We start from the raw sequence: 21,906 nt of genomic DNA, 5'->3' as shown, positions 1-21,906 counted from the left end.
ATTAACCATGTTCAATCAAAAATATACTGCTGATGTGAATATTTTTTTATTATTAAAAATACGAAGTACATCAATGAAACTACAAATATTAATAAGCGTACTATTACACTGAGTTGTGGTAAATTGTTTACTGTTTTTGGCTCTATTGAATAGAACAGAGATGTTTCTTAAATTATGTTATTACAATTTGTTTTTTCAAAGTAAATTACCAATCACATCAAGTATAACCCCTTGACAAACAATTAACATATTTTGTTTATACAATAAACAATATTTATATATTCTTACACGACCGCATGGAATATGCGAGTGTTTTATTTACTTAAGAAATACTGCTATTCAAAATAAATTTCTCTCTAAATTCTGATACTCAATTATTGAGTAAATAAGTTTGTCAGTAAAAAGGACACAGTAATAAAAAAAGATTGTGTACAGTCAAGGGGTTAATAAAGAACAATGCTTTATAGATATTAACAATCAAATCTATATGTTTCATTACTCTACAGCACAAGCTCATAGTATCTTCCCATATTCACATGGTAGTGGTGGCTAAGCTTTCCTTTTTATAATTTAGGGCATCTTTAGATTTGATTTGATTTTATTATTACAACCTTAATATTGCAATTGTATTCTTATGTATGTAGCACATAGACTTCTAAAATATGAAACTAGCGATTCTCGTAAAATATATGCAAACGATTTCGTAATTTGCATTTCGTATACCCAGTTACCCTAACGGGAAAAAGATAAGATTCTATATCAGCCCTCATATAAGAGTATGACAATCAGCCAACGTAACTCAGCTATACAATTTTACATTGTATAGTTCAATTCATCACATTGATGATAGATTACAAAATATAATAGTGGTTCTCATTAATTTATTTTAATACCAACAATATTTTACCAGTTCCGTTAACAGTCCAGCAAAATCAAGAATGATAACCACTGTTAAGTTTGAGAATTTATCCTTGGTATACAATATTAACTTAATATAAAAAACAGCAGAATGGTATTGAGACGGTATTCAATCACAATTTAGACATATCTCTGCCTAGTATCATTAAAAAAGTACATAGTAATATGAAGTTTGATCTTATACTCGCATCGTATAGTATATTATAAAATCTACTTTTAGCATAGCTATTTTCGTTTAAAATACATAAATATTGTAGTCTAGTTGTATGCAGACAATTAATAAAAGAAAGCAACAATAATATCCTACAAGGAACATTAAAGTACTAAAGTATTAAAATTAAAATTTTAAACACTGTTTGGTTTTGTGCTAGCGAAGTTCAAAAAGCTCTTTGATTTCCTCCTTCTCAGCAGCATCTAAGTAACTAGTACCATCAGGTGTTGTCCCATCAGGATTTGCTCCCTTTTCTAGCAATAACTTTACACACTCTGTATGACCTTCCCAAATAGCTGCTAATAGTGTTGTTATGCCATGTTTGTCTGTTGCCTATATATATACATTTAGACAATCAATATTCCATTAAAAGAAAAACATGTTTTTCAACATTTTTATCAATTTAACTTACATTAACATTAGCTCCTTTTTCCAGCAGATATCGCACAACCTCCCATTGACCATAGTCTGCTGCATAATGTAATGGTGTCCTTCCATCAATCATTTGGTTAACATCTATGTCCTATGGATTAAAACAGAAAAACCAAGAACGTAAGAACAGAATGTCACAACTCTACAAAACATATCGGTGTCAATAAATAACAGTATATAATGCTATTAATATTCAATATTAAGTACATCTTGATTAAATATCCTTTCATCTTAATTAATATAAAAACAATGCAATTCATATATTCTCAAGGAACCATTAAGCTGAATTAAATCAAATTTTAGATTCTAGAATAACGATCATACAGCACGGTTGAGGTGAAAGAAAGATGTAACAACATTATTGAATTGTGCAATAAAATTGTGACAAAAAAAGCATATGACACTGTTTCATGATAATGTAACAGTTACTTATAACAATACTCGTATTCATTTTCAATATTGCAATGACAATTTGTAATACCTTCTTTTCAACGATGTCTCGGACCTGTTCCAGATCACCATTTTTTATGCCCCAAACTAACTCACTCATTGTTAATAATAATTAAAGCAATTTATTGTAGTTTATAAAAACAGTATACTGCAGTGTACTTTTAATACAAGTACTCTCCACTACTCCTATTTCCTCCAACTGTAGATCATTCAACCATTAAATTTGGTTATATAGTGATTTCTCCTAGCATACGTAGAACAGAATACCAACACAAAGATCTCGTTACTTCAAAAAATTTGGAAAATTTACCATTTTGCCTGCAGACTGAAAAACTGACAGTCTACAAGTATTTCAGAAGTTTCATCAATCTGATACGATAAAAATGACGTTCAATGTACGTACAACATCAAAGATAGTGCGTAGCACAAGTACATATGGATTTGGGTGTTATCAGTGGTAAAAAAAGAGATGGAATTTGGTTATTCCTAGGGAATTTGTTATTACTCATCTGTCAACGACCATATTTTCAACGTACAGAATTTGATCACTCAACCAATCAGATGTGAGGCTTAGAAAGAGTACAGTGAGGTGATTGGTTAACTCTGTTTAAATCCAATTTGGTTGAAACTGTTTGAAACAGTCAACCTTGGAGTGACCAGTCTACAGCTATAGTTCATTATGTTCATGGTTTTTAGTATGGTCGCAATCTTCTAGATCGCTCTAGTAGTTCAGGCGCGACATCTATCGCCAGTGGAAGGGTGCAACCTGTATGCATGGTTTTCCTAGTGTCGAAGATTATCCGTAATTCTGCAGTTTCTGAGATAAAATCCATTGGAGATCGTGATCGTAGCGTGACGCGTGCAATTCGTTGGCCGTGGGAGTGTGCCCCCGAGGCGTTTAATGGATCCAACTATCGGTTGGTATCAACCGGAGCAGTTCGGCCCCGCGAAGGACTTGTGGCTGCACATTTGGGAGGCCGAGAAGGGACTCGATATCCTAACGCTGAAGAACGACAGCTCCTCGAGTACAATGGGCAACAAGGTCCAGCAGGACTACATATCCCTCGACTCTGTGAACAATCGTATCGGCGAAGAGCGATCTGCCACTCGTGGACAGCACAATACCTGCAATAGCTATTATAATCCGTCGCGCAGGAAAAGCGATAACCGCGCGAGCACCTACGGTATGAACTACAATTACAATGCTCTCGTCGGTGAATACGGCGGTTGTCCCTGGCGTCCGCCCAACAAAGTCTACTCGAAAGGTGTCGTCGGGTGAGTAGACATCTTCGACTGCTTGCATCTTCTTCTGGGCCATGCCTTCTTTCTATTCTTCCTACCATTCCTGTTCTCAACCTTACGTACGACTTGGGTCTCTGTCAACCGGCCGTATGGGGGCGCCCTTAGTGAGGTTAGGAATGTCACATGTTGACTTCTTTCAAGGACTTTCATCCTCTTTCTACTCAGGGACAAATTCAAGGACTCGCGCGCACTAAAAACAACTACTAGAATTTTGTGCTCGAAATGACCATGATTTTCATAGGCTTTCTATTTACGTATACCTGTTTAATTTTTGAGAATGGTTTGGGAGATCAACCACGTTTGATTCTCGTTGATAATAGACACAATATATCATATTGATGTATTTACGTTTCAGTAATTATATCGAACCTGTTGGTTACTGTTTGTATTCTAATATTGTTGATTGTTTTCTCTGTTGAATCTTTAAAAATATTATACTTTCATTAATTGCCTTGGCCTCTTACCAATACCAGAATTCCTTTCAATATGCCACACTGGTATAGTTGTGCTCTCTGTAACAATATTGTATCGTTTCCTTTACCACTTAAATATACTTTTATGATGTTCAAAAAAATGATCTTAATATGTATTCTATATTTTCTTTTCAACATAAAAATAAAACAACCAGGTATTGTTATACATTGAACTAATTACAAATGTTTTACATATGAGACACAACAGACATTATAAATATTACAATATTGTTCTTTCTACAGGTTGCATGAAGAAATAGAAGACTTCTTCACATATATGTGTCCCTCCAAAGAAGAGCATAGTTTACGTGTTCGTGTTGTGCAGAGAATTGAACAAGTCATTTATGATCTCTGGCCCAATTCAAAAGTAGAAGTTTTTGGAAGTTTTCGTACTGGTCTTTATTTACCAACAAGGTGTGTATCCACTTATTCTATAATAACCAGTAAGGTTACATTGTGTTAATCTATATCCTTGAGATTATGATATGTAGATCTTTATGGAAACAATAGTATATTCATTATATCTTTATTTATTTGTATTTATTTGTATGACCCTTTATTTTATATGACTGTCACTATGGTTTGTTTACTACCCTATTGGCTGCTAAAAATCAAATGTTGTATGTCAGTACATTTCATGAAGCTGGATCATGAGTATATTGCTTTTAGGTATTCTTCATTAATATGGTGAGCGCTGTGTGAGATCAAAAATGATCATGGGGGGTGGGGCACGTGGCGTTCAACATATTAAATTACATGAAAAAATGTAACAAATATTATCACATATTAAGCCAGATAAACCTTTTATAAATATTAATCATTTATATGTATTTTAAACAATTTATTCTTTCGGCAGTGACATTGATCTGGTCGTAATAGGAATGTGGACAAATCTTCCATTACGCACACTCGAGCGTGCACTATTGGATCAAAATATAGCTGAACCATCCTCAATAAAAGTCTTGGATAAGGCTAGTGTGCCAATTGTTAAGCTCACCGACAAGGAAACCGAGATTAAGGTGGACATCAGTTTCAATATGAACAACGGTGTTAAATCAGCGGAATTGATTAAGTCTTTTAAGCGGCGGTACCCTGTGCTGGACAAACTGGTCATGGTACTGAAACAATTCCTATTGCAGAGAGACCTTAATGAAGTGTTCACTGGTGGCATCTCTTCATACAGCCTTATTCTCATGACCATTAGTTTTTTGCAGGTAAGGATTATTAGTCAGACGTTTTTCACATAGAAAATGGTAAATTCGTGTTAAGAGTATGTTAAATCAAATTATAAGTAGTCTTTAAAATCTATTTAAACCTTGATTGTGAAGATATATTAATTGTCATATATAATGTTGTTAAGTAATCTGACATTAGCTAGATATCTATAAATCTACTGTACTACTGTCTTGCACTCCAACACATGATATCTGATGTTGTCTCAAAGAGTTTGAAATGAAGTCAGTTAATAGATAACACATGATAAATGACGATGCGTTGTTTTTTCTAAATCTACGCGTCAAACGAGTGTGTTATTTTCTGTATGTTTCAGTTACATCCTAGACAGAACGCTTATTGCCCGAGCGCTAATTTGGGCGTATTACTAATTGAATTTTTAGAACTGTATGGTAGAAAGTTCAATTACGTTAAAACAGGCATTAGAGTAAAGGATGGAGGTACTTACATATCTAAGGAAGAGGTAATATGTTTTGTCTAATGCTAATTCAAACAATAATATAATATATAATATCTGATTCGGTAGCAATCGTTCAATCTGATATTGCATCAATAATCTGTAAGAAAATCATGACTTACATATTTCGTTAGTCTTAAGTTCAATGAGCTCACCTCGAAAACCTTAGGGTGAAGATAATCAACATATCTTTCTTTCTTTATACATTTTCAATATTTTCACACTTTTATTTCTGGTTAAGTTCACCAATTGTGATCACTTACAAAGGATCGTATTACTTTATTTTATTTGTCGGTATAAAATGACGTTGCTTGCATTATACTTGTCAAATTTTGTCATCAATTAGTTAATTCTTCGATGGCATTTAGGTTCAACGCGATATGATAGACGGACATCGACCTTCTTTACTCTGCATAGAGGATCCACTTACTCCTGGTAACGATATAGGTCGCAGTAGTTATGGTGCTCTTTATGTAAAGGATGCCTTCGACTGGGCCTATTATGTTCTATCCCAGGCAGTCAGTCCTCTGAACATTCTGATTAATGATGCGAATAAAGTGAGGTGAGGTTAATAGTCGTACGCCAAGGATGTAGTACAATTAACGCGATAGCCATGACCATAGCTTAAATAGGAACCTAGATCTCGCAATGATCTTGAGTCGCAACAATAATTTGAATGGACTTTCTTATTCTTTAATCTAGTATATTAGGGAGAATAATTCGAGTGACGGACGAAGTAATAGAGTACCGGAAATGGATTAAGGAAACATTCCCACTGCCCCTTGGCGAGACGGATTCTCTTTCGAGCTCAACTGGTTCCGATGCATCAACACTCTCTGCTCCAGCTAGCGACACGGTAATTCCCCAGGATGTTGCATTACATTGGACTCCCATCGTAATTAGAATTTATTTTTTAGCCATATAATCTGACTGTTTTTGTCTAAACGATTTTCATTAGCATTGAACAAATGTATGTTTCAGGACTCCGAGTGCAGTCGTGGCAATTCTCCTAATACCGGAGGTAAAGCTGACGACAGGAATAAAGACAGAAATATATACGAGAATCAACAGTCTCATCATCAGCAGTGGAAAAAGTCATACAAGCCGCCCTCTCATGGTACGAACCGCCCAGTTATTATTGGTAATATACTTATAACTCTTTTACTTACTACGATAATCATAGATTTTACATGTGAATCGTACAAGGCACCAGTGTCCATTATTGCATTATCATCAGCCAGTAGCAATTGCATTCTCTCTATAAATTCATTGCTACGTAATCGGTACATTGTTAGTAGACAATACACTGGAGCCATGCGTACAGGGATTGCACATTATTGGTCGTAATTTATTTTTGTCTGACTTGAAACTGATGGTTAACACGCTTTACTTTGAAATTCACAGTAAACCATCAGCACAGTTCGAGAGGAACTTATCAGCGTGGAGTAAACAACAATACCGGTGGACCTAATAAAGGAAAGAGTAGCCAGCATCACAGTAGCAGTAGCAATAACAATAGCGGCAGCCAAAGTCCAAATTCAAGAGTGTTCACGATGAAACGTAAGAAGCAACACGTGACACATCGTAGCCCCGGTGATTGTGTACGGTGATGAAGTATGGGGGCTGGTGGTGTTCCTGCATATTAATCTTGTTCATTCGGTAACGAATGGCGACACCAGCGCCAAATAGCAATTGGCAATGTCGCAGTGTGAATAACCTTAGCAATACTAGGTACAGTCCAAATCTTAGATAGTAGCTAATTTGCTGCGATCGATGAAGTTTTATAGAATTGTCTTAATTTTCTTTTTTTTTGCGAACCTAACACCGAGAATGTACGGGAGATTACCTTTTGAAGCATTTGACATTTAACGAATTATTTTTATCATTGATCGGTGCGTGTGAAACATCCCTGTGAAATCGTACGCGAACCGTTTTTTTTTACTTCCCGAACAGGTAATCATCCAGATCATTGATTTTTTTTTGTCTCTTTGAAATTAACGAGCTCCTGCAACATCGTGATATCGTCGATTGACCGTTTTTTCTTTTTTTTTTCTTCTGTTTTTAAAGTGTGCATGTGTGTATGAATGTGGATGAGTATCGGTACGCACGTCGAGTGAATAATTTTGTCCGGAATTACAACCGTCGTAGTTGTTTCGGCTATTATTCGTCTAGTATTATGCACTTATCTCGCCAACTTTAAATAGTGATTGTGTTCATAGAGTCACACGCCAAAAATTGTGTACGAAACTCGTAATTCTGAATTCTTCATATAATAGTTACGCTATTCGTCATAGTACATCTTTCCTGGGGGTTTCACGATTAACGTAAGGCATACCACTTGTAGTTACGACAAAGACTTAGTTTTCTATATGAAACTATATTCTTATAATACAAGAGCATAAAAGAAAATTTGGTGATAATGGGACTTGCCCACTGTAAATATTGTAATATACTCAACTGCTGAGATTTTGAAAAATAAGCGTAACAGTTACCTAGTACATATTTTTATTTTATGCGTGTCCGAACGAATATTTCATACGATAGTCTCGACGTATTGTTTAAATATGGATCCGATCCATATATATATATATTTGGAAGATTTAACATTTTTGTTTTGTAACATACGTAGTTTTCTAATAGCTTCGAAGTTATTTGTACAGATATAGCGATGTACCAGTTAATTTCCAACATTACGTGTAAATTTGTATGTAAGAGCAAGTCTGAATGTTTGTTCTCGCACGAATGAGCCTAATAGTAATTATTGCTCCTATATAACTTATTGTAATTTGTACAAACTTACGAGAGACTGTATACATAAATTTAAGCGGTCTTTGTGAGATATCACTTTATTTATATACAATATTGTATCATAATCTCAAGTACAAACATATAGTTCATTACGTTTCATAATAAAACAAAAAGCTCGAGCCTAAACTTTTATAAAAAATTTTTTCCATACCTATGCTTATGTGAAACTATTATGGAAATAATACTCTCCGAAGATACGTTTAATCTTGAATTTTACTCAACTGCAAGGACTGGTATGGTGAAAGCTGAAGAGGATTCACGATTAACAATGTGATTGGTTTTTACATACAAATGGCATTTATTCAGTTGTCTTGATGCCAGCCATTCATATACATAATACTTATATTAAACATTTCTTGCAATGCATTATTGACGCTACCATACATTTACACTATACATGGGACAGGAGCATTACTTGCGTGAGGTAAGACCAGTAATTGGATTGACCTCTAGAATCTTCATACGCTCCAATTGAGCCAGTTGACGTTCCTCTTCAAATGTAACAGGTAGTGGTGGATACACTAAACATAACATTCCATCAAATATTATTGTCTTAAAAATATTTCTGTTATCACATTTATATTATTGATCTTACCAGATATAATTTTTTAAATTAAAAGAAAAATATCTAATTATACAATACAGTTAAGTACTTTAATTTATTATTAGCTTGCAAACAGGAGAGCTTACCAAACTTTTTCATGAAGATAAAGAGCCACAGAGCTCCACTGATTCCCATCAAAATAACACCGATGGAAGACTTCCACCTTCCAGTTGGAGCATTAATTTCTGCAAAGGTCTGACAGAAACTTGCACGGTACAATGCTTTCTTTTCTTCGATAGAGAGTTTCTTCCAATCACCCTTCTCTTTTTCTCTAAGAGCCTAAAATATAGGCAGTGAGTCAGTGCCAACTAAATGTAATAGATTATCAGTAAATTAATTGAATTACTTGAATATCTGGGTTGTTCTCCTTGTAACGGATTGCAGGCATTGGGAAATCCACACGGTCAATGTAAGATTCAGTTCCATTCATACCAAAACCAACAACCTCGCGGTTTCCAATGACGGCTTTACTGTCCGTGGTCATAGTTACTCTTTGCATGATGCAGGCTCGTCGCAGGCCGGTGATTAGAATCCTATTGTTCATCTTGACTGAAACAGTAGAAATTGTTTAGTAATGTTGATTAGCCATGTAACAAATGAATTAAAAAATACATTATCGATTATACGTCCAGAAGTTGGTTTCGGTTTCAGCAGAAGACTATTATCTAATCGATAAGTCTATTATAGAATTACGTTTTATAATTATGTCATCACATCATAAATGAATTACTCATTAATCTTGAAAGTACAATATGTAAGAACATGTGTAAATTACCCAGGTAAGGCTCAAATAATGTTTTAAATGGGAAAGTTTCGTGAGAGTACTTACTGGCTGTTCTACAACCTTTGCTCAAGAGCACGGAGTAAAATGGCTGCTAGATACCAGCGTTTAATAGGTCAATGCTTATGAGTACATCACTATCGAGTTGGACAAATTGAATGTTTTAAATTTGTTATATTAAATAAAAAATGTAATTAAAATAATAAGCTTAAAGTAAGTATCTCTTATAAATTACATTTCAGTTAAAATCTCGTATTAGTTTTAAAAAAAATATAAAACCGTATTTTGATATACGTTGAAAACTTATGTCTATGACAAATAATTTTATAAAAGACAAGTTATGCTTGAAAGTGATTGAAAATTAATAATTTAATTCAAATTAGAAAATAGAATTTTCTATAGTAGTTACACAATTAACTATGGACAAGCTTTCCAAAATATTTTATGAGCATGGAGAAGAACCTTAATGATAAAAATATATAGTTTTCGGAAAACATAGCAACAAGCTACTAACTTCACGCGGGTTTGGTTCTCTTTCACGCGAACAGCGAACACGGCAAGGTACGAGTTTTCGTAAATGTGAATTGTATTTATTTTAGAGCTATTTAATGTATGAAAAAACTATACACTATGTATTCTTGAAAATTTCGTAATTTATCTAAGCTGTGCATTGTTTTCTGTGGATGCTTTCTCTTCATATTGTTAGTGATCGATTCTCATCGCGAAGTGAACATGTAATTTGATGTTCCAGATACCGACTTATATCTACGTGTCGTAATTTCGTTAATACAGCTGTTTATTTGTGTTATTCGACTAGATCTCAAAATCTTTAATCCAAAATTTATTTCATCTCATAATTTTCATAAGTCTAACTGGCAAAACGAATGTAAACAACTTCCTAACCTTCATAATTTGACACGAGTCCTGTTGAATATTTTGTTAACAGTGAATTTCTATGATTAAAAGATTTGTGGGAATACTAATCACGGGAATACTTAATAGCATTACAGTGCAGAGGCCTTGAAAATTATACTGTAAAAATAATATTAACTGTTTCGTACAGTGTTTGTGTTAGGACTATGAACATTATCTGCTTACATTCTTACTTATTGTCAGTACGTTATAGATGTTCACAGCAAGCGCCAAAATTATGAAAAGTGGCGGGGCTGAGCCTGATCAGTTTGAGGCCAGCATCTCCCAGGCTCTCCTTGAACTTGAGATGAACAGTGATCTTAAATCCCAGCTTAGGGAGCTTTATATCACTAAGGCCAGGGAAATTGAAACTAACAATAAAAAGGTGAGCTTCAGATCAGTTAATTCATACATGCAGTACAATGCATCGAGGCACTTTTTTATTACTTAATTAGTATATTTATCTGTATGTATATTCTTACAACAGCTCCTGAAAAAAAATTGAATATTTTTGTACAGTCCATCATCATCTATGTCCCAATGCCAAAGCTGAAGGCTTTCCAAAAGATTCAGACCAGGCTAGTACGAGAATTGGAGAAGAAATTCTCTGGCAAGCATGTCATGTTTGTTGGTGAGAGAAAAATTCTTCCTAAACCTACCCGTAAGACCCGCACCAAGAACAAGCAGAAGAGGCCTAGGAGGTATGAAAATACTGTTCATTTTTATAATTTCTCTGAGAATTAAATATTTAAAATAAAAAAAAAATATTAAACCTTTATAGCCGTACCCTTACTGCCGTATATGATGCTCTTTTGGAGGACCTTGTATACCCAGTAGAAATCGTTGGAAAGCGTATTCGTGTTAAGCTGGACGGTTCTCAGCTGATTAAGGTTCATCTTGACAAAACTGAGCAAACAAATATTGAGCACAAGGTAATTATGACTGGTAATCATTATTCATGAATCTTTGGTATTTCAGCAATTTTTTCAAACTTTAAACTTTAATTTCAATTGCTTACAGGTTGACACCTTCGCTTCTGTCTACAAGAAACTCACGGGTCGTGACGTGACGTTCGAATTCCCTGAAACCTACGTGTAATTTACACTTTAATAAAAATAATTAAAAGTGCATTTAATTTCTGTTTCAATACCCTTCATCCACGGCACAATTTTTTGTAGCATGATTTTAGAATATAAGCATCTAGTTTCATTATAATAGCAGTAACTTGTTTTGTACTTTACTTACATAATTTTAATTCAATGTAAAGTATAAAATTTCAACATAAATTAATGCAAAGAATAAATCAAATGCCGTATGCAAAGCATTTTTATTGGAACTCAAATATATGGGCATAGAGATACATAAGCGTTGTAAATATATTATAAAATTATAGAAACTTTGATCATATATGTACAATGTTACAGTAGTGTAAAAAATGAAGGCACGATGGATCTAAGCTTAAGATCTTATGCAAGTAACAGAATCAAAAACTTTACAAAGTAATACTTTAAAGGCATTTTCTCATAATGGCAATCTTCACGCACAATATTATCGTTTTGTACTAATCCCTTACACATATTGGTACAACCATCATACAAAATACAATAAACGCAATGAAGCTTAGCGTACAAAAATTGCTTCTGTTCATTTCATCGCTCAAAAGTTCAAAAGTTGATATCACCCGTAGTGCGTATGTTTACATGAAATATTATATTTTTTCCGATTGCAATTGAATATTATGAAATGAATATTTTTACCATATTAAAATTATGTATCAAAGAAACATGAAATTATACATCAATTAATCCTGCATCCTATAAATCTTCCGTTTTCAAAATTACCAAGCAATATATCAATTGACCTTTACATAAATTAATTTAATCATTAGGAAAACAAAGTGTCTAAAGTATAGACTGTAAGCGATCCATCAGATATTCCTTTGCTACTTTTTATGTACGGCAGATATGCAGATATAGATTAAATAATGAAACGTAACTGTAATAGATATATAAATAATTTCTTTCTCTTTCAATGAATATATATGGACGCTCTGTTTCCTGTACACGAAATTACTTATATCCCTATCAAGTCCAGGCTAATTAATTATACAATTGAATCATATGTATTGGACTATATTAATATGAAATTCTAGTATTTATATATTTATAACAAATGATATTTAACAGGAGTTTATGCAGTTTGTGACATATAAGGATATTAACAACTAGTCATAGCATGGTGTTCTTATTTTTTTGCACTGATATCTTCGTTTGTAATGAAAAGATGACGAATGGTGAATTTCACTGACCATTTCACATAAATTAACGCTTACTCCGTACTAATAGCTGATTCTCAGTCGATCAATTTTGAACAGTACCGATTCTTCGGAATCTAACGGTTACGAGATCACCGCTTTTGACTTTTGAAAGACTTTTACTCATTAAGAGTGCCAAAAATAATAGTATGGAATAAACGTTAAAATATAGTTATAAACAATGTAGTAATCGCACTACTTTCTGACACTCTCTACCGTTGCAGACTATTATACCTATTATTGAACTGTTACATTATGTTGAAAAGGTCTTCATAATGAAATAAAATTAGTTGATTAACAGTTATGTTCTGACTGATATGTGTCTCTGTACCTTATTGCGCTGTATCAATCTTAATAATCGCTATACATTATTAAATTTGTAGTCACAATTAATTTCTCCTTAATGCTATTAAGGAATGTTAAATGGGTAATTTGAACATAAACATGATAGAAGAATTAACCGTGCACTGTAATATTGTTCAGCAATCTTATGTGGCATAATAATTTGTTCTGTCAATTTAACGTTTACAATAATATACGCCTAATAAATTATTTGATTAAAGTATGATTGTGGAATAAAGAAAAGTGAAAATCAGTCATTTTTTGAATAGTGAATTTGGAAACTGACTTCAAACTTTGATCACACATTTATGTCTTAATTTAACATAATACTCTAATTTTTCTTTCGAATTTAAAACTATGTATTACAAAATTTAGTGTAGTAAGCTCAAACATAATTACTAATTTGGAATTTTTTAAAGGTGAAAAATTTTTAAATCATGATTTTTATTAGAGGAGCTGATAACAAGAACCCTGGTAATTAAAAAAATGTGTAGAATGGTCTAGCAAAAAATTCCTTAATTATATATATAATACATATTAATTATTTATTATATATATAATAAAAATAAGCTAATAGTTGTTCTATTTCATAAAGATACCGGTAGTTAGATTTACTGGAACAATACTTATCGACCACGGTTCTCAATGGGTAATGTAATTATATTCATTAATACAATATATTGTTAAAAATGGAAAACTAGTCAAAATTAGTCACAACAGGAAAGCTATTGATACAATGATAGATTAATAAGACAATTTACATGCAAAATTAAGTTAAGTAACGAACACATTATTAACATTCGAAGAAAGGTAATTCTGGACTGTTTACAACGATGCTTTACGTTTATTGAGGAAAAAGCGTTCAATACCTGATTTATATATGTATGTATCTATTGAGAGAAGTATAAATTAACTAAAATTATAACGTTTTCGTGAAAATTACAATAAGGAGTATTTATTATTAGAAGAATGATTCACTGACAGTGCTTGTCGAGAAAAGCCCAAAGATCATAGAATATGGGAATATGCTTTACCCACAAAGAAGGATGATGAACCAATTTAATATGATCTGTTATTGAACAATGCGTATACGAAATTCTAAAACGTATCACAAAATCCCGCTAATTTTAGTATACGTGCAGCACTCGAATACAAGAACACCAACAGCTCTTCTACCGTTTCTATTTATACAAGATGCGTTGCACCTATTCTTAATATTGCAAATTTATTTTAAGTGTCAGAACTCGATCAGGATGGAAGAGTCATCATAATATTAATATCAAATAAATAAAAATTTCTATATAAATTTATAAGGAAATAAATCTGGTTTACGGTGCACAAAAATTATATTTTTCCAAACCATAAATCAAACTCTTATTATTCCTTATATCATGCAGTCGATAATATTCATTCATATCACAATGAAATTTGTTTTGTTTAACTGATAGCAAATTATTTCAATATATGTGCTTGTGCAAGTTACTCTCTTTACCTTTGGTTTAACTTCACATAATAATGTCAGCAATGCCCAAACGCGATTACAGTTGTTATACGATATACTGATTATGTAGACAAAATATTACAAGAAACATTGATTTGGAACAATCGATATCCATTACTTGATTATAAAAAATAGTTCTGACTGACGTCATGTATTTAGAGGATGCAAGCCCCTAATCACATATTATTATGCATGGAACATATATGATATACAAGTTCAAACATTGATTTTTGAGAAAAATTTGATAAACAAAAAAAAATAGATTTCTGTAAATGAAAATATCTTTGGTTCATACAATGACTTAATAGATTATGTTGCATCAGAAAAATTTCTAAATAATAATATTCGTACCGACAATTCCTTGTACAAGGATAATGAATCAATAATCTTTTTTATATAAATACTTCCCAATAGGAGATGCACTGAGTATAGTACACAACAACATATACTAGAAAATAAAGTCATCCGTCGAAAAAAAAAAGAACGAGTTGTCAAACTTCTCATTTAACGTATATTCCTTTCAGTGTTATGTGTGCTGCAAATGCTGTATTGTAACGTTATTGCCATTGAAATAGTTGCCGTTTCAGTGTTGAATACAGAAACAGTATAAGTGACAACACGAGAGTGGAACAAATCCGTTAATTATTTACGTACGTGTAAATAACGACTAAATTAATAAGAAAGGATACCCTTTCTACTATACATCCGTTTGCCAATACCTTGAGGCAATGTTTAACAATAACGTGGTACGACTGCCAATGTTATAATACACTTATTAATCGTAGCTCAATAGCGATCGTACCTTTCTTTAAAACCTAAGAAGACACTGCGATCAGAGAACAGAACGCACGTAGCTTTGATCAGCACCTATCGCTCTTTATTTAATTGGAATGAAAGTAGGAAAGCAAGTGCACTTAATGGCTAATATAAGAAGAGAAATGCTCCACGTCTCTGACCTTATTCATCCCTGAGTACCCAATTGTTCGGTTTATACATAACGTAACTAACCATCTTACTAGCATTTCTGTAACCTGGTAATAAGGATGGCTGCTCTTGAAGAATACTATCATTAGCTGGTACATCTGCATGACAATCCAGGAGGTCATACCGAAGTAGATTCAGCACTGAATTGAGTCAACATGTGACACCGTTGCTCGAGACGTTCCACATTGGCGAACAGACACGCATTCTCAACGTATAAATCCTTCGCGAGTAGATCAGCTCTAGCTAATTTTTCACTCTGGAAACACAGTCGCATAAAAAAATATTTTTCAATACGTTCTAGTGAAAGGCAAAATTGTGGAAATTAATACAACATGGAATTGTAAAATAGCAAGTACACGGTGAAGAGTGTTACATACTTGTTCCTTGTATGCTTGAATCTGCTGGTGCAACTTTTCTTGTGTGCTGCGAAGCACAAATTGTAAATCCCTTAGCTCCTTTCCATTTTGTTTCCAAGTTTCTGAAAGAGTAAGTGATATAAGCATCGGAATAAGATGATAGATGCAACATTTTTTATCAAATTAGATAGAAACATTGACGTACGATGCAATATTCGCTCAGTGTGTTTTTGTTGTTGCTTCAACGAGTTTTGCAGGTGTTTACATTTTTGTTCTTGTGCCTGCAATCGTGTATTCAAAGTCTGCAGTACATTTATGTCAATCCTGCATGCCAGCTCTCCAGCATTAATTTGAGGACAATAACACGTTACGCTTCTTATATTTTGCAAATGGAGTATTTCTTGCATTAGCATTTCTTTTTGCTTTATCAAAGAATTGCATTCGGCATCAATGTTCATTTTTTTCTGATGCAGCCGACGTATTTCGTCTCTGTGTGCTTTGCAAAGCTCTTCTGCAGAGGAGTACGTCTCAATCTGATGACAAGTGCACCCGTAGAGGCAAGACGTAAGTCTAGTAGTCGTGCGCGACACAGTTAATCCAGTACTTGGTATAGTTGTGTGCAACGTATGATTTAATTTAAATGAATCGATCAGTCCATTGTCATCTACAACGCTCTGCGTTGGCTTTGGAAGTAATTGCGAGGGTGATGGAAGACTGACGATGTTAGGCATAACTTTAGTATATTCCTTAGAATAGGGTACTAACGGGATGTAATTTTGTGTGTCGTTGGTTCTCGACATAAAGTCTGAATCCTCATCTGGAAATTGTGTAGAAAAGTCTGACTGCATCGACTGCTTTTCTTTTCTTATTTTTTCATGTAGCTCTTGAATTTCTTTATCTCTTTGGCGTATCTCATTTTCTGCTTGCCCTTTCCACTTTTCAAATTCCTCTTCAAGATCGGTATACTGAAGACAAATAGCATGCAAAAGTTTTAAATAAGGTTAGCTATTTACTTGTATCTCTTTGATAGTACGATATTTAAAAAAAATATATGATAATTACAGAATAGAAAAATTTAATTACCTGCTGTTCAAGATTGAATCTTTCTTCTATTGGGGATAACCTGCCATCGTTCCGACCTTTGTCTCCCGTGCCAAACTGTTCTTCGTATTCAGCCATTTTTGCTATTAATTCCGAAAACTTTTCATCGCTGACTTTCTGTTCTTGTTCGAAAAGCTGCCTCTCTTCTTCGAGTTTATTTCCCCAATAATCCTCGCAATGTTCATATTCGGTTTTTATCAATTCCAAACTTTTCTCTAATTCGGCGCATCTTTCTAATAATTGTTTTCTCTCGTTAGCATGTTTAATTTCCTGCTGTTGAAGTTGCTGATTCATTCTATCTATATTTTCAACGTATTCCTGCCCAATGGCAACAGATCTGTCATTACAAGTCTGTGTTAAATTAAATGAAATAATTGCTCTATCTATTTCAACTTTCGATTGATCTGCAACAGGTTCCTCTTTACGCGGTGGGTAATCTCGAAGACTAGTCATTTTGTTCTTCGAAACACTTTTTACGTCCAAGTTATTGAAGTTCCTGTCAAGATTGTGAATCATATCGTCGCTGTTAGACATCCTCTTGCCAAGTCTCAATTTATCATTTTTATTTATCACTAAATCTCGTAACGATTCACTTGTACGCTCCTCGCATTCTGCTTCAAGTTCATTTGCAAGGCTTTTTGATGACTCCGCTTCTTTCACTGAACACTAGAAAAGACACGTTTTATTGTCTTCCATACAAGTGTGTTTCCTTATAATTGTAACAAGTGTGTCATTGATATGCTTACGCTTTCGTATTTTTTTAACAGTCTTTCCAACTCAGTTATTCTGGCATTCAGAGCTTCATGACTTTGACCTGTATATATACGTTAAAAGTAATTACATATTTAACAAGTGAATATAGTCGTATTAAAAAGTAACAAATAACGTTTTCATATAGATTACCTTCATTATCTTCTGCTATCAAAGTCTTGATAGGCGAAGATGACGTTACCGCATCTCTACAATAGGATTAAATGTTTTTTCTTCAATTCTATGAGACGAGATAAACTCTATATAATAGCTGATTACCTGGTATTTTTAACACTTTGATCACGAGTCTTCAGTAATTCCAATTCGGATGCAAGTTCATCGTTTTGATCCCTCAAAAGTGATACATCTGATTGGAGTCGCTGTATGCGGTCAATTAAAGAAATAACTTGTTCGTTTTCTCTTGCTTCGACGTTCTCAACCTGATAACAAATTTTTTATTAATTTCAACTACAGACATGCTAAATTGTTCTAATATATCGTACCACATCGTGCTCTGCTGCCAACGTTTGAATTTGTAATTGCAGTTGATTATTAGAGACTTTCAGACTGGAAACTTGATCAGAAAGGTTTTGGTTCTCCACTTCTAGAGTTTGGTTTTCCTGTAAGACATTTATAAGTTCGTTTTTTAATCTTTGATCTTCCTGCTGTAGGGTCTGCAATCGTTCATCCATCAATTTCAAGGTCACAACATTTGCTTCGCGTTCAGAACGCAACTGCTTCGTCAATTCTTTAGTCTCTTCGGCGTGTTTTATTTCCAATTGTTTTAACTGATATCGACTTGATGTTTCTAGTCGTACATGATGCTCATCAATTTCCTGGGCTAACAAATTTGCTCGTTCGCTAGCTTCTGTTATATCAATGCGCAGTTTGTCTCTTTCACAGCTGAGGTGTTCAACCAATGTGCTGTAAAATTAAGTATACCTTCAAACTAGAATACATTTCGAATTAAGCAAGATCGTCTAACTGTCTGGAGTGTAGACTCAAGAAAATGCATGTCATATGAATAATAAAACTCACTTGAGACTCCGAACTTCCTCTTGATAAATCACAAGGGCAGCCTTCAACAAACTAACGTGCGTCCCCATGACTCTATTGTCGGATTCATCACGAAGATTTTTAAGTTCTTCACAGAGAACATTCGTTAATTCTGTGAGACTAACATCTGGACTAGTAAATCCTAAGTCCGATAAGAGAGTTGTTGCTTCATGTACACCAGCAACTTCCCACATATCAATGACAATGCTGCTCCGCACATAACTGTTATATTGAAGACTTACAAATTAGAGTTTGTATAATGTTTTTGTTCTATGAAATAGTGTTGATAGAATGATTATACTTTACCCAGTCTGAAGAGGACCAATCATTTGTACACTTTCCTTCTGTGAATCTTGTTTAAGCATATTAATATCGGATCCATCGCTCCAACCAGGACTTACTTGTTCCTGCAAGGCTTTCTCGTTGCGAAACAATAGCGAAAAATCGTCAAAACTTATTTGACCGTCGCGATCTATATCCAGTCTTTCAAAGATTTGCTGGATTGTCTAAACAAAGAGATTCGATTAGGTAACTGTTGTACAATAATTAAATAATATACCATTTATCTGTCTTTTGAATAATAACCTGTCTAGATAATGTTGGAATTCCAATACATTGAGATATAACACATAATTCAGAACGATCGGTATTTCCATCAATATTAGAATTGAGCTTACTCCATAAATCACGCAGTCTTTGTTCATCCAAATTAATATCTATAATTTAATTTTTTAATTTTAGTAGCCTTAATTCATATTCACCCAGGATTATTATATCATAAAAGTCATATTACCTAAGCTTGCATGTTGATAATCTACCATATCAGACTTTTGTTCCTTCGACTTTGTTGTTCGTCCATATTTCTTAGCTGTTAGTTTGGGTGCATTAAGAGTTTGTAGTGAGTCGTTAGCAAACTCTTTTTCAGCATAGTTAGAACCTCCTTCTTGTGATTTACCCAACAAGGCTAGCAAGCCATCCCGGAATTCAAGGAAAGACACAGACTTTCTCACTGGAGTTCGTTCCAGGAGACAAGATATCAATTCTTTACCACGTTCTTCTAGTTGCAACTTATCACAGAGTGAACGTAACCCATTCTCATCTAAGGACGTTTCTCCTTCACTCAGGCAGCTCTCAAACACAGCTAGAAGCTGCTGCTCATATGGATCGTTACATCCTCCCTCCATTGCATTATTCTGACTTTGTTCAAGATCCCTTCTGTCTGGATTTACACTGTCTGCCTAAAATGATATAGTCACAAAAATATAAATATTCATAGAATAAATATAACAAGATAGATAAGTAATTAGAGCAATACCAGTGATATGAATAGTGTTATATAACAGGTAGTGTTAAATGCAAAAGAAAGAGTTTGATGTATCAGTATAACTAAACCAACTGTGTATTAAATAATATGATAAACTACTGTCCATTATACATGTATGTTTATCATATTTGTACTGGATGCAATATAATATTATAAGTGATATTTTTATAGATTTTATAATTATTACGAAAGAGTGCTTGATAATTATTACAATAATATAGATATTGAAGAAAAACTAGATTTACATTGGATTTCTAATGTTGATTGTAGAATTTTATATATTTGAATACACGAGAACACCTGTCTGTTCTAGGATGGGAACGTATATGATATAGTACTGTTAGAATAACAAAATAATTCAATAACAATGAGAATAATTCAGTTGAAAGAATAGTCTTAAGTCAGAGAATTCGTTTGTATAATTGGATAAATATCTAGGGTCATTGCTAAGGTCATTTAGTGATGGTCAAGAACAAATTCAAAATCACTACCATCTCTAGTAGTTTTCACTTGTTACAACGGACACAAAATACCGTACTATGACTTTACATATTTATTTATAGACAGAATATATATAATTAAATTAAGGACCACAGTCAAACTACGCGCATGCATCTAACAATAATGTGTTATAAGGGCGACTTACAGTATAATCTACTATCATAACTTTATACCGACTTATAATAAAAATTCACGACTGTATAACGTATTCGTAAGTACAAATAAAAGATGATGGTCAATTGCCAAAAAATTCGTTCTTATCTAATCTTCTTTACAAACGATGATAGCGCATACAGCTGGCGTCTCGGTCAATCACAATTATGGTTTAACTGATAGAGGAATAATAACAAAGAGCTTACCTGCCGTATATCTAGAAGGATGTTAGCCGCACATAGGAAATGTGGCTATTATTGATGAAGCGCAATGGGAGATTACAAATACCGCACTAATGGGGGATCGATAGTCAATAATTATTATAATACTTGTAAAAAATCGTTACTTCTTGTTTAGCTCGTCGTTGGCAGTTCAAGAGCAATCAGCTGATTGTACGAGCGACACGTATCCATGGTTCACCAGAAAAGGTTGTTGTACATCTATGTATACAAATTTTACATGCTGGGAAAATATTTCAGGATTAATTTGATTAGCGACTTATTATTTTTATTTTTACAGTATATAAAGACAATGTCATATATTCAATCAGAGATAATGAAATTCATCGGATCTGCGTCATGTGATTTATCGACGGAATTCAAATGCTCTAAAAATGTTGTTGCGTTTCAAGTGGTTTTAAGTGCTTTCGAGCACTATAAAACTGTTCGAAATCAGTTGACAGTACTCGGAACATCAATATGTCTCTGTTTATTGAATACAATCAATTGAGACATAACAATGTTCTCAGCGCTGTGGGCTCGTTTTCGAATACACCCATAAAGCTCCAAAACACTTTTAACCGCAAAAACGAACGGTCCTCTTGATTGAAGCATAGATTGGCGTAAAGGTGATAATATGTTCATCTTAGTTAATAATATTTTTCATCCGTTCCTAAGTATTTTTGAAGTATTTTACATTAATTAAAAACGAAGCAAATTAACTG

General features: G+C 33.6%; 5 protein-coding genes across 17 annotated transcripts; 2 read left to right on the top strand and 3 right to left on the bottom strand.

Annotated features, from left to right (window-relative positions):
- Window positions 1-113: 113 nt before the first annotated feature.
- Window positions 114-2,415, bottom strand: LOC107264755 (myotrophin). The gene is made up of 3 exons (XM_015733345.2): window positions 2,043-2,415; window positions 1,542-1,652; window positions 114-1,462 (listed from the first exon to the last, which is right to left on the bottom strand). The coding sequence occupies exons 1-3, from the start codon at window positions 2,109-2,111 to the stop codon at window positions 1,286-1,288; spliced, it is 357 nt and encodes a 118-aa protein (XP_015588831.1). The 5' UTR covers window positions 2,112-2,415; the 3' UTR covers window positions 114-1,285.
- A 152-nt stretch (window positions 2,416-2,567) lies between these two features.
- On the top strand, window positions 2,568-8,410 carry LOC107264749 (non-canonical poly(A) RNA polymerase PAPD5). 5 transcript variants are annotated; one of them, XM_015733338.2, is made up of 9 exons: window positions 2,568-3,286; window positions 4,030-4,200; window positions 4,643-4,805; window positions 4,926-5,000; window positions 5,336-5,482; window positions 5,845-6,038; window positions 6,179-6,371; window positions 6,458-6,617; window positions 6,881-8,410. In XM_015733338.2, the coding sequence occupies exons 1-9, from the start codon at window positions 2,913-2,915 to the stop codon at window positions 7,084-7,086; spliced, it is 1,683 nt and encodes a 560-aa protein (XP_015588824.1). In that variant the 5' UTR covers window positions 2,568-2,912; the 3' UTR covers window positions 7,087-8,410. The 5 variants fall into 5 exon arrangements, with proteins under 5 accessions (XP_015588824.1, XP_015588822.1, XP_015588821.1 ...); XM_015733336.2 differs by having other exon boundaries at window positions 4,643-5,000; window positions 6,179-6,332; XM_015733335.2 differs by having other exon boundaries at window positions 4,643-5,000; window positions 6,458-6,593.
- Window positions 8,411-8,623: 213 nt separating this feature from the next.
- Window positions 8,624-9,833, bottom strand: LOC107264753. Of its 4 annotated transcripts, none has more exons than XM_015733341.2 (4): window positions 9,718-9,833; window positions 9,235-9,437; window positions 8,975-9,167; window positions 8,624-8,805 (listed from the first exon to the last, which is right to left on the bottom strand). In XM_015733341.2, the coding sequence occupies exons 2-4, from the start codon at window positions 9,430-9,432 to the stop codon at window positions 8,696-8,698; spliced, it is 501 nt and encodes a 166-aa protein (XP_015588827.1). In that variant the 5' UTR covers window positions 9,433-9,437; window positions 9,718-9,833; the 3' UTR covers window positions 8,624-8,695. The 4 variants fall into 4 exon arrangements, with proteins under 4 accessions (XP_015588827.1, XP_015588829.1, XP_015588828.1 ...); XM_015733343.2 differs by having other exon boundaries at window positions 9,664-9,719; XM_015733342.2 differs by lacking the exon at window positions 9,718-9,833 and adding an exon at window positions 9,501-9,638.
- Window positions 9,834-10,138: 305 nt separating this feature from the next.
- LOC107264752 (40S ribosomal protein S7) lies at window positions 10,139-11,716 on the top strand. Its single transcript, XM_015733340.2, has 5 exons — window positions 10,139-10,230; window positions 10,796-10,966; window positions 11,101-11,282; window positions 11,363-11,513; window positions 11,602-11,716. Exons 2-5 carry the CDS (start codon window positions 10,796-10,798, stop codon window positions 11,677-11,679), a joined length of 582 nt encoding a protein of 193 aa, XP_015588826.1. The 5' UTR covers window positions 10,139-10,230; the 3' UTR covers window positions 11,680-11,716.
- A 173-nt stretch (window positions 11,717-11,889) lies between these two features.
- Window positions 11,890-21,445, bottom strand: LOC107264746 (blastoderm-specific protein 25D). 6 transcript variants are annotated; one of them, XM_015733328.2, is made up of 13 exons: window positions 21,310-21,445; window positions 19,779-20,223; window positions 19,571-19,701; window positions 19,292-19,491; window positions 18,968-19,207; window positions 18,433-18,853; window positions 18,209-18,369; window positions 18,083-18,138; window positions 17,926-17,993; window positions 17,162-17,845; window positions 16,284-17,043; window positions 16,100-16,200; window positions 11,890-15,978 (listed from the first exon to the last, which is right to left on the bottom strand). In XM_015733328.2, the coding sequence occupies exons 2-13, from the start codon at window positions 20,167-20,169 to the stop codon at window positions 15,841-15,843; spliced, it is 3,351 nt and encodes a 1,116-aa protein (XP_015588814.1). In that variant the 5' UTR covers window positions 20,170-20,223; window positions 21,310-21,445; the 3' UTR covers window positions 11,890-15,840. The 6 variants fall into 6 exon arrangements, with proteins under 6 accessions (XP_015588814.1, XP_015588812.1, XP_015588811.1 ...); XM_015733326.2 differs by having other exon boundaries at window positions 21,170-21,438; XM_015733325.2 differs by lacking the exon at window positions 21,310-21,445 and adding an exon at window positions 20,956-21,090.
- Between the last annotated feature and the right edge of the window lie 461 nt (window positions 21,446-21,906).

This window comes from Cephus cinctus, unplaced genomic scaffold (genome assembly GCF_000341935.2).
Source record: "Cephus cinctus unplaced genomic scaffold, Ccin1 Ccin1_scaffold0191, whole genome shotgun sequence".
NCBI lineage: Eukaryota > Metazoa > Arthropoda > Insecta > Hymenoptera > Cephidae > Cephus > Cephus cinctus.
This window is presented reverse-complemented; position numbering and strand designations above follow the sequence as displayed.

Bases quoted from the DNA above. Each gene is read 5' to 3' on its own strand.
- LOC107264755 (XM_015733345.2), bottom strand. From the start codon at position 2,111: ATGAGTGAGTTAGTTTGGGGCATAAAAAATGGTGATCTGGAACAGGTC. The intron at 1,653-2,042 runs GTATTACAAATT...TTTAATCCATAG, and splicing joins GAGACATCGTTGAAAAGAAG to GACATAGATGTTAACCAAAT. The intron at 1,463-1,541 runs GTAAGTTAAATT...GTATATATATAG, and splicing joins AAAAAGGAGCTAATGTTAAT to GCAACAGACAAACATGGCAT.
- LOC107264749 (XM_015733334.2), top strand. From the start codon at position 2,913: ATGGATCCAACTATCGGTTGGTATCAACCGGAGCAGTTCGGCCCCGCG. The intron at 3,287-4,029 runs GTGAGTAGACAT...TTCTTTCTACAG, and splicing joins TACTCGAAAGGTGTCGTCGG to GTTGCATGAAGAAATAGAAG. The intron at 5,483-5,844 runs GTAATATGTTTT...GATGGCATTTAG, and splicing joins CTTACATATCTAAGGAAGAG to GTTCAACGCGATATGATAGA.
- LOC107264753 (XM_015733341.2), bottom strand. From the start codon at position 9,432: ATGAACAATAGGATTCTAATCACCGGCCTGCGACGAGCCTGCATCATG. The intron at 9,168-9,234 runs GTAATTCAATTA...CCTATATTTTAG, and splicing joins AGAACAACCCAGATATTCAA to GCTCTTAGAGAAAAAGAGAA. The intron at 8,806-8,974 runs GTAAGCTCTCCT...TGTTATGTTTAG, and splicing joins TATCTTCATGAAAAAGTTTG to TGTATCCACCACTACCTGTT.
- LOC107264752 (XM_015733340.2), top strand. From the start codon at position 10,796: ATGTTCACAGCAAGCGCCAAAATTATGAAAAGTGGCGGGGCTGAGCCT. The intron at 11,283-11,362 runs GTATGAAAATAC...AAACCTTTATAG, and splicing joins AAGCAGAAGAGGCCTAGGAG to CCGTACCCTTACTGCCGTAT. The intron at 11,514-11,601 runs GTAATTATGACT...AATTGCTTACAG, and splicing joins AAACAAATATTGAGCACAAG to GTTGACACCTTCGCTTCTGT.
- LOC107264746 (XM_015733325.2), bottom strand. The intron at 18,854-18,967 runs GTGAGTTTTATT...TTAATTTTACAG, and splicing joins GAGGAAGTTCGGAGTCTCAA to CACATTGGTTGAACACCTCA. The intron at 18,370-18,432 runs GTACGATATATT...ATTTGTTATCAG, and splicing joins TGGCAGCAGAGCACGATGTG to GTTGAGAACGTCGAAGCAAG.